The sequence below is a fragment of the Temnothorax longispinosus genome, chromosome 1 (assembly GCF_030848805.1).
Source record: "Temnothorax longispinosus isolate EJ_2023e chromosome 1, Tlon_JGU_v1, whole genome shotgun sequence".
Classification (NCBI taxonomy): domain Eukaryota; kingdom Metazoa; phylum Arthropoda; class Insecta; order Hymenoptera; family Formicidae; genus Temnothorax; species Temnothorax longispinosus.
Genome location: NC_092358.1, coordinates 359,047 through 369,849, shown reverse-complemented (window position 1 = coordinate 369,849; position 10,803 = coordinate 359,047). Strand labels below are relative to the sequence as shown.

At 43.0% G+C, this 10,803-nt stretch overlaps 1 protein-coding gene across 2 annotated transcripts; it reads left to right on the top strand.

Moving 5' to 3' along the window:
• Positions 1 to 387: 387 nt before the first annotated feature.
• Ints6 (integrator complex subunit 6) lies at positions 388 to 9,239 on the top strand. Of its 2 annotated transcripts, XM_071773484.1 has the most exons (9): positions 389 to 1,054; positions 1,360 to 1,437; positions 2,275 to 2,514; positions 2,655 to 2,835; positions 2,987 to 3,717; positions 3,793 to 4,065; positions 4,146 to 4,485; positions 4,577 to 5,353; positions 5,508 to 9,239. In XM_071773484.1, exons 1-9 carry the CDS (start codon positions 938 to 940, stop codon positions 5,717 to 5,719), a joined length of 2,949 nt encoding a protein of 982 aa, XP_071629585.1. In that variant the 5' UTR covers positions 389 to 937; the 3' UTR covers positions 5,720 to 9,239. The 2 variants fall into 2 exon arrangements, with proteins under 2 accessions (XP_071629593.1, XP_071629585.1); XM_071773492.1 differs by lacking the exon at positions 1,360 to 1,437 and having other exon boundaries at positions 388 to 1,054.
• Positions 9,240 to 10,803: the final 1,564 nt, after the last annotated feature.

Sequence of the window (10,803 nt, the reverse complement as noted above, 5' to 3'; positions counted from 1 at the left end):
ACACCGCGGCGGGACGAGGACGGAAGGTCGCGCAAGTGCAGCTGGGTGCAGCAGCTGCTACGCGAGCGCGGAGATGGTGGGGGACCAATGGCGGGGTGTTGGGCGCGATCACGTGGCACGGGGTCCATGTCGTTACGTGTACTCGGCCGACCGAGAGGGCGCGACCCTCGGGACCGAGAGGGACGAGGACGGACGATCGGGCAGCCGGGGGAGGGGGAGAGCCGAAGCCGAGCGCGCAAACACGAGGGAGATAGGTTAAGCGAGGGAGACTGCGCTCGGCGTTTAAGGAGAGAGAGGGGGAGAGAGAGAGAGAGAGAGAGAGAGAGAGAGAGAGACGCTCGGTACGGCGCGAGGGGAGGTGGGAGAGGTGACAGCACACGTACGCGCGATATACTCCTTATACTCCGATCTCGCATACTCTCGCGTGCTCCGCGCGTACGTATTCATTGGGTATATATACACACGGCGCGCGGCACTCGGCAGAACGTACAAACGAGAGAGCGAGAGAGAGAGAGGGAGGAAGGGAGGGAGAAACGGACCAAGCGAGCGCCGTTACGATAAAAGAGAAGTTTTTCGGAGAGCGTATTCGCTGGCAGAGCCGTTCAATGGTCGTGGCAGCAATGTTCCACGCCGCCGTCACCGTCGTCGTCGTCGTCGTCATCGCCGCTGCCGTAGGGCGCCTAACTAGCTAGTTTCGACGGGGGCCAGCACGACGGGAGGCCGCGTCCGCGTCCGCGTCTCGGTGCTCGCCAGTCCATAAACGAGCACGAGCACGTTACGACGCGCGAGCGCGATTCGGGTATCGTCAGGACTCGTCGTCGTCCGTCGTCGTCGTCGCTATCGCCGCCACCGCCACCGCCGTCACCGTCGCTGTGTTGCCGTCGCTGCCGCCGCCGCCGCTACTACCGCCGTCATCGTCGCCGTCCTCTCCTCGAAGATGACCATAATAGTATTTCTGATCGACACGTCGGCCTCCATGAATCAGAGGGCTTATTTGGGGGGTCGGCCTACGCTCTTGGACGTAGCCAAGAGCGCCGTGGAGACCTTCGTCAAGGTACGCCCCGAGGTTGGCGGGCACAGCTTTTATCCGCCGCGCCGCACCGCGCCATGCCACGCCGCGCCGCGCCGAGCGGAGAGCGGAGTCACCGTCCTCGTCGTCGTGTCAGGCGGGTTACAGAGGGATGGAGGGAGACGGGAAAAGAAGAGGGAAGTATATCCGTCTCTTTCGTCTTCCCTTTCTGCGTTCTCTCCGTCTCTTTCTCGCTCGCTCGCTCGCTCGTGGACGAGGGGGGTGGCGCGACGTCGCGCGCGCGTGAAGCAGAAATTAAAGAGAAAAAGTGAAATAATCCCTTTTTCTAGGTACGACAGAGATCGCCGGAGAGCCGCGGGGATCGTTACATGCTCCTGACCTTCGAAGATCCACCTCAGAACATCAAGGTATCGTCCTCGCCACGCGCGTCCTGTCCCCTCCCTCTGTTCATTCGTTTTCTCTTTCGCTCCACCTTCTTTCGCGCGCCTCCTATCCTGCATTTCTACATTGTCTACATTGTGCCCTTCACGTCGTCAAAACTTCAGGCCCATCCTCGCGCGGATGCTCCTCGACAGAAGCGCGTCCGCGTTCTCCCTCCCTTCCTTTCAACCTCGAGTTGGGTTAGGTTCGCTTAATGGCGCCGAATAATTAATGCACAGTAGCGGGAACGACCGTGTCTCTGCCTCTCTCGCGTGGCCCTCTCCCTCTACTTCTCCATGCCCTTCTTCCCCGCCCTCGTCCTCTACCCTGTGCACAGCACACGGCTGCGAAAGATGCGCGTCGTTGGAAATGCGATACATTCTCCAAAAATATATACGGAATAAGTCGTCAGAAACAACGCACTTTTTATCTATCAACTTTAAAAAGTAGAATATTTACATGAGAGATTAACACGTTGGACATTTCCTCGAATTATCAAGATTACTGAAATTTCACTTAACAGCGTCGTGTATTTCTATTATTTATGTATTACTGACGCTTGAATGAATTCGACTGTGCATAGTAATGTCAAAAATTCAAGTTACAGTTCTTAAAATCTGCCAGAGATATTTGGAATTGTCTACATTGTGTCTTACATCCCCCTTTTTCTTTGAACCTGATAGTGATAGGAATCTTTGACGAATTCATGCCGCATATAAAAATAAAATTGTCTTTGTTTCACAAAAGAGAAAGAATAATTTTATATTAAGTTAGAAATTATCTTGGGAGAGCTGTGCGTATAATGTTTTTCGATGCTTTCTCAGGCAGGATGGAAGGAGAACCTGGCAACTTTTATGAACGAACTGAAAAACTTGCAATGCGTTGGCTTGACGACCCTAGGTGCCGCCTTGAAGCACGCGTTGGATGTGCTGAACATAAATCGTATGCAGACCGGCATAGACACGTACGGCCAAGGGAGATGCCCGTTTTACTTGGAACCGTCCGTTATAGTTGTTATAACAGACGGAGGAAAATATACGACCAACAGCGGGGTCCACCAAGATGTAAGTGTTATCTTCCTACCGTAATTTCCTTTTTATTGTAAAAGATGAGAAAGTAGTATCCTAAAAAAAAAAGAAAAATGAAAAAGTATTACTTATACGTCTTTGATACAAACGACATTACTATTGCATTTTCTTTCTAGTTCACGTTACCGATGCATTCCCCAATACCTGGATCCGAACTGACGAAGGAGCCATTTAGATGGGACCAGAGATTGTTCTCTTTGGTGCTGCGTTTATCGGGGACACCAGCCGTTGAACGAGATATTGGCTTGGTGGCCAGTGACGCATCGCCGATAGATGCAATGTGCGAAGTGACTGGAGGTAAAGGAGATGCAGCTTGCAATCTTAGCAATCTTAGAACCGCAAAGTTTTGCATTTTTCAAATGAAAACGCTTGCGACACAAAGCATATATGTTATAAAAGGGTCGAGATAAATTTTAAACTTAAGTTGTTCGTTACTTGGACATTACAGGTCGCTCGTACTGCATTACGTCATTCAGGATGATGATACAGTGCATAGATTCGCTGGTACAAAAGGTGCAATCGGGCGTGGTGATAAATTTCGAAAAGATCGGTCCCGATCCACCACCGCTGACCAACGAACAGGCCCCGCAGCACCAGGACGAGGAAGAGAACGAGGACGACGGTAACGCGGCGAACGGTCCGCGCGCTCAGTATCCGAACGCGTTAGCGCCGAACAACACGGCTTGGTATTCCTGCAGACGCCTGATCTACGTACCGCGCTCGGCTCAGAAGGGATTCGCTGTAGGCTTCTGGCCGATCCCCGAGAGCTTCTGGCCGGATCTCAGCGCCAGCTCGTTACCGCCGCGTTCCGCGCATCCAAACGTCAAGTTCACGTGCACCAGTCAGGAGCCGATGGTGATCGAGAATCTACCGTTCGACAAATACGAGCTGGAACCGAGCCCGCTGACGCAGTACATCTTAGCGCGGAAACAGCCGACAACGTGTTGGCAGGTGTTCGTTGCTAATTCGTATAAATCGAGCGAAGTGGGCCATCCGTTCGGTTACTTGAAAGCTAGTACAAACTTGACTTGTGTAAATCTCTTCGTCATGCCTTATAACTATCCCGTGCTGCTACCGCTGCTGGAAGAGCTCTTCAAAGTACACAGGCAAAAACCGACACCTGAATGGAGGGCGCAGTTCCAGGGTTACATAAGGACCATGCCTACTTATTACGCCGCCGTAAGTTTTTCTATATTTGTGCGAATATAATTACGTGTTCCGAAAACATTTTTATCAGAGCGTCTTTTGTTGCAGTCGTTGAGGAGAGCGTTAACCAGGATGGGTGCGTCCGCACCTCTGGCACAAACATTGATACCCGATAACATGGATAACTCTTTATCATATAGTGTCTTAAATTATCTAAAACGATTGAAGAATCAGGCCAAGATCGAATTTGATCGGCTCTGTAACGAGGTCATTTCCAAGCAAGTCGCCGCTTCGAACCTTACGAAGAATTTATCTAATTGTACGAGTGTGGTGACGGAAGGGGTGAGAGTTATACCGAAGACACCGCTGAAGAAAGATTTGGTAAATTGAATACATTAAAAGTCGATCTCTGATATCATAAATTACTTTAATTGTTACCAAACTGTATGTGTGCTCCGTAGGTGTCCCATCCTTTGTTGCAAGACAAATTCACGGGTCTTCGTGATCAGCTGAACGAGTTTGGAGGTTTCGTCGTCGGATTGGTGAAGAATCAACAGCAGCAACGTGGTGCGCACAGTTACAGGAACGCCTTCGACGTACCGAGAAAGTCCCTGCTCGATCAAGTCGTGCGGATGCGCGCGAATTTCTTGCAACCTGGCTTGTTGCATACAAAGTTACTCGACGACGATTACGTTCATTCGATGCCTTTAGCTCAAATGGGAAATTATCAGGAATATCTGAAACGGATGACTCCGCCGTTGAGAGAGATCGAAAGCGTACCGGTTAGGCAGCATATGTTCGGTAATTATTCAGCGAAACGTTTGCCAAAGTTTAATTTTTCCATAAATAATTGGTATATAAAAAGATAATTAATGTTACATTTCTATCGTAGGCAATCCCTTCAAGATAGACAAGAGGATGATGGTGGACGAAGCGGATATCGACATAGTCGGCGCGACGTCCTCGACGTCGAAGGGCGGTCTCAAGCGCACCTTGCCGCAGTCGGACAGCGGAGGCTCGTCTTCCCCGAGGCCACCGCCTAACAAGAGGAAGCCCGGGCCCATACCGAAAGACGTGATCGTGCGACGGCCATCGTATACGCTTACTCCACCGAGTTCCCCGATTCCTTGGGTGATGGAGGACACGAAGAACCAAGTAGCGGTTACGGCAGCAGCAACACCAATCGCCGACACGAGCGTACCGCCGATCCTGCCCGGTTTGCCCAACGTATCGCCAGGTCACGCGTCATTGCCGTGTTCGAGCGCGTCCGAAAAGTTGGTGAACGGTCTCGCGGAAATGCCGGTCATACCGATTTTCGAGCCGATCCCGGTCGAGCACGTTAACAATCATATGGACACGCCGCCCGTTCTGACGCCGATAGTTAACAATGTTGACACGGTACCGAAGAGTGATGTTAAAAGTGAACGGACAGATAACGCGAAGAACGAGTGTAGTCGGTTACCGGTTAACGATTGTATCGAGAACAGCGTGCGAGTTGTGGACGGTGTCACCGAAGAGAAACTGACGAATCACGTGGAGGAGAAACGAGATCGAGAGCCGAAGATCGAGAGAGAGCGGAAGCTGACGAAGAAGGAACTGGAGGACATCAGGCGACACAATTTGAGCATCCGGGGACTTGTTTACAAAGAGGTGCGGAGAAGAGGGAAAAGTAAGTCTTCGACGCGCCGATCGGTTCTCTTTTATATCCTGAGAAACGTCGCGAGATTAATGATTAATAAAAGATTGACGTACTTATCTACTATACCGCTAACGATAACATTCTCGTAACAGCGTTAACACGTGATCAATTCATTTCGTTTCAGATTACGCAACACTGTTCTCACACTTACATCAAGTTCAGGGGACTCTAGATATACGGCTTGCGTTTGTAAAAGACATAGTAAAAGAATCATTACGCTTTAAACGACGCAACTTGGCGTCGCTGTTAGAAGAATATCTTAAAAACATTCAAGAGGACGGTTGCGCTATAAATCACAAGCTGAATCACAATGGTGCCACGAAGATAAGTTGTTAAGATATATGTGTAATCAGGGCATTATCTTAATAGTGTGGAGGACATAAATTATGAAGGAACTCTCGTGCAAGTTTTTGTCACATGTTTTAGTAGCGGTTTCGATCTCCCCGAAATGAGGCTACTTTTGATAATTGCAGGAAAAACCTGAGCGATCTTGAATTTTTCAACGAATTTCAATAGCATTTTCGATGTCAACCATAACAGTCACGTCACTTTTATGTTTTACTTTTGGCTTTATGGGTAATTAAATAGAAATTTTGAGTACATCACGTGGCATTTTGCAGTCATGAATTGAAGCAATAATTTATTTACCACTTCTATTAGTAATGTGAAAGAAAACGGAGCAATATTCAACCACATATATATCAAATTTTATTATATATTTTTTTCTAAAACTTAATTGTTTTAAGTCTTAATCTGAGATCTTGGATACTCGAAGAGCGATCCCAAGTAACACACAATCTTAACATATTTGCGCAACGTACTTTTTATCCTTCACGAATAAATGCGTGTTCGTATATCGTTATACGTGTAAATACGTTCGCATGTTTGTTTCATCTACTATGATGTAATTTTTCATAATGTCGGAATTTTGCCGGATATCATTTGGCGCACATATTGCAAATGTCTTGTATGCTGGCATACAAGATAATTGACTGCGGGTAATGCGAAATAATTATATAAGAATGATAATATATTTACCCTTGAAATATATACGAATCCGTGCACAAAGTTTCGGCAGTGCAAGTGCAATCAAATGAACTACGAAAATTTCTATCTCAGCGACCGTGTCGAATTTAGGACAGAACAATTATATTACTCTTACACTCATACGATTGACATTTCTTATATTTAACCTCCCTGCAGTCACTTTCGTGATCTATACTATTAAGTTTAATAAAATGCCATAGTTTAACACTGTACCGAACTGTCTGTAAATTTCGTTATGTACTTTGTTGATCTCTTATAAAAGCAAAACCGAGATGACTTTCCATTGATGACGTATTATACAATAATAGTCGCAATCTCTGTATATGTATATAAAAATGAAAACATATCTTTTATTATATGTGAGGAGATTGTGAAATCGCACCTTATGAAAGAATTTATTATTGTGTAGTTTACCAAATTAAAATATTGGGAAAACAAATAGAAATCCTTGATTGCAGTAGATTCTCCTTTCGCGAGTTGCAACATTAGCTTTCATTTCGCGAAACCCGTCGTAGATAGCATTATACCAAAAACATTTGTGTATGTCAAAACGCTAAATGCAGATTTGAATTTATTGTGAAGTTTACGAAGGGTTGACAGTGCCTGATGCTATTTGAAATTGAGATAATGTATTCAACCCACTATGTCTAAAAGATTCTAATATATTATTTTATTTTACACATAAATTATATGTATGTATATTTTAAAACTTTAAGCATCATTTTTAATTAGTAATACATTGCACATCATTTTCTGTTATATTATACAAAATCGAAATATCCATGTATGTATGTGATACACACCACACACACACACAAACATACGCGCGAGAAATAAGAAATATAATTCGTAGTTATTAAGAAAATTCCACAATGATCACATACTATAATACTGTAATATTGTAGTTTGAGAGAGAAGAAATAAGAAATCCACTTTATGTACAAATTCAAGACAAATGTATAGTATAACAGAATCAAAACTACATTATATATATATCTGAAATAACACATGGAGCAAAATGAATTCTGTTTTGTCCTCGAATCCTTATGTATATGTGCAACGCAACAAAAATTTAAAATAATGTTATATAAAAAAAAACAATTATTTTATCGATACACATGTGGGTTGAAGAAATGTATGTTAGTAGCAATAATTATTTATATGCCAATACTAGATATACAAAATGACAAGATCGCTTATTGGTTTATATCAGAAATGATTTGACCAAATATTACATAGGATAATAACAGGCAAACAAAGGATGATTATCTTACTTATTATCCGCCTGTAATTTTTGTATTGCTTATATCATGGTATATCATCAAGTATTAATTTTTATCTTGATTTCGCTCCTGAAAAACATTGATAAAACGAAGACATATCATTGAATCGTTGTGAAAAGTTATTTTATACGTATAGTCTTTAGAAATGTTTTTTTTTTTATTTATGAAAGAAATGGCGTGGTCTTTCCCCATTTTGAAATGTTTAATTTATTTAATCTTGAAATTTTTGTTGATATTTTATTAATATTCCAAGTGAGATAATCAACCACGTGTTTTCTCGCGGACTAATAATGTCCAATTACTCTTTAGATGTGGATCGGAATTGTATTTATTAATTGAAAATACGTTGAATATCTTGTAAATTATTTTATGATATAACCGGAGCTTAGCTGAGTCTTACAAAGACAATGATGCTAGACGCTTATTTGCTCCAAAGAAAAATGAATAGGGAATTATTGAACGATTATCGATATAAAGAGTTAATATAAAACTAAGTGCGATTGTGTAAAAGAGATTAATGGATTAACTAGAGAATGTATGGGAGTTTCCAGTACCTTGATTACACAGTCCCTTTTCGTTACAGTAGCAGTAATTTATTGTTGTACTGAGACTCGTTAAAATGAATCAATTAGAGGTGATTCCTTTTCGCAAATTCAATGTTAAATTATATACCAGTGTGCTTCACCAAAGCAAGATCATATTTCTGCACGCTGTTATTGTGACAGCTTTAATAATTTACTTATATGCAGTTTAATTTTGTGCAAATATTTTGTACAAATATTTCAGCAATAAATCTGCGATATACGATCCGAAACAACCAAATCTGTCGATAGTGAATTTTGTAAGGCGTTTGCTACAAACTCCGTCAGCGTCAGCGTCGAGAAATTACAAAATCAATGCGTCATGTTCAACGATATGTGAGAGACTGGCTACTGTTCTGTATAATTCATGCGCAGTTATGTCACGTCTATTGGACCTGGCCAACAAAAAAAGTAATTTGGACGCGGTTCCATGCTAACTCCGTTACAATATGCTAATCGAATTACTGATAATGACGCAATGGATTTGTTGCCTGGTACTTTACATAGATATATGAAAATAAAATTCATGCTGAACATGGTCTCCCATCGGAACTTGCAAAAACGTTGCACGACTGAAAAAAAAAAATAAGAAAAAACAAATACGATAATTTCTTTCGCACAGATCAGATATTTTGTATTTTGCATGACGGCATGGAGAGTGGAAATGAAGTCTGTATTATACGCCTCGTTTAATTAACGTATCATTTAGGGTGTTAATAAATGTTGCAATTACTATTTTTTTCACGACACCTGTAACACGTACAGTGACGACGACGACGACGACACGTGCATTATTGTATATACGAAATATTGTACATAGGGCGTGTATTAGTGTGTTAATTAGACGAGAGTCATATTGAAAGGACTGTCCTGTTTTTACGTTTATATTTTAGGTAAAACAATAAGTAAATCTCGAGAGAAGCGAATAAACAGAATTGACAGAAATCTCTTCGTCGTGTACTTTCTTTAATTCCCAAGGCAAACGAGATCTCATAGTGTTCAAATACTGTGCAAATAAGGTTTGTCTTTTGTAGTTCAGCTTTTTGATGTATATACATTTCGCCTCCTCTCTCCTTTCCTCTCTCCTTTTCTCTCTCTTTAATTGTTTCAAGTGTAGAAAATATAACGCGGTGCAGGCCAGACCACTCTGCGGTTGGTTCTAAAAGTAAGAGCCAATCATGTTCGACCGCTACTGAGCGGCTTGGTTTGCTGAACGCGACCAATGTGGGGAGCAACATCCGCGCGTCGCGGCGCGCTCGGAATACCTACTGCCACCTCCTTGCTCATCATGCTTTGCTGATACATCAGGAGTAAATTTCCGTGGTTTCGCACCGCGAAATTTACTCCTGATGTATCAGCAAAGCATGATGAGCAAGGAGGTGGCAGTAGGTATTCCGAGCGCGCCACGCCGCGCGGGCGTTGTCACCGTGGCGCGGCGCGCTCGGAATACCTACTGCCACCTCCTTGCTCATCATGCTTTGCTGATACATCAGGAGTAAATTTCCGTGGTTTTGCACCGCGAAATTTACTCCTGATGTATCAGGAAAGCATGATGAGCAAGGAGGTGGCAGTAGGTATTCCGAGCGCGCCGCGCCGCGCGGGTGTTGTCTCCCCACATTGCCTCCTCGTAATCACGCTGGTATTGGTCAGAGCGCGGGAGCCCACTGCCCCTCCTATGCATACCTGCCAGCGCTCTGATTGGCCGTAGGCTGGCCATCCTCGTCGCGCGCTCGGCGCGCCGTTCCAATATGGCGATGGGTAATAGTGGGGGTAGGCGTGCCGCTGCTCGAATATCTCCGTCAACCTCCTTGCCTAACATGCTAGCCTGATACATCAGGAGTAAATTTCTGAGATTTCGCGGTGCGAAACCTGAGTTTCGCCTACTTTATCATCCGAATTAATTTTTCTATTAACTTTTATTGTCTTCTAACGTCTCTACTGATGCATAATTAAATTCTCGCTATTTTTTAGTTATAGTCTAAGATTGTAATATTGCATTAATCTAATAATCAATATGATTATAACATATTAGTGATAAAAAGTTTTAAAATGCTGCTATACAAAATAACAATCGACGTAAAGGATGGAAATCAGAAAGGCGATGGGCGACACTGAACGATTCATAAAAAATATCTTTGTGTTAACGATTCTCGTCGATCGCTTTTACAGCGCATTCTAAAACTTTTTATCCTCTTTTCTCACTTTCTAAATTATGAATGATGTGTTAAAAATGCTTGGAATCTTTTGCAAAAATGAATAAGATAGAGAAAGAGGATTATTGAACCGTTCGTACTCAATACCAAATATTTTATCTCGTATATATTATATGTTTTTAAGATAGAATTTAAGTAACTATTATAAATATAGACTTTTTTTAAATCTGGTATTACTCTTATTACTAACAATTATCTTTTATTTATATGATTATTTTATTGAGAAAAAGGATATATGAAATAAGATTGAATTATAATTTAAGTACACTTTTATATATATTTAAAAAACAATTATT

Excerpts from the sequence above, each read along its gene's own strand:
- Ints6 (XM_071773484.1), top strand. The coding sequence starts at position 938 with ATGACCATAATAGTATTTCTGATCGACACGTCGGCCTCCATGAATCAG. Across the intron at positions 1,438-2,274 it reads ATCCACCTCAGAACATCAAG|GCAGGATGGAAGGAGAACCT; the intron begins GTATCGTCCTCG and ends ATGCTTTCTCAG. Across the intron at positions 5,354-5,507 it reads GGTGCGGAGAAGAGGGAAAA|ATTACGCAACACTGTTCTCA; the intron begins GTAAGTCTTCGA and ends ATTTCGTTTCAG.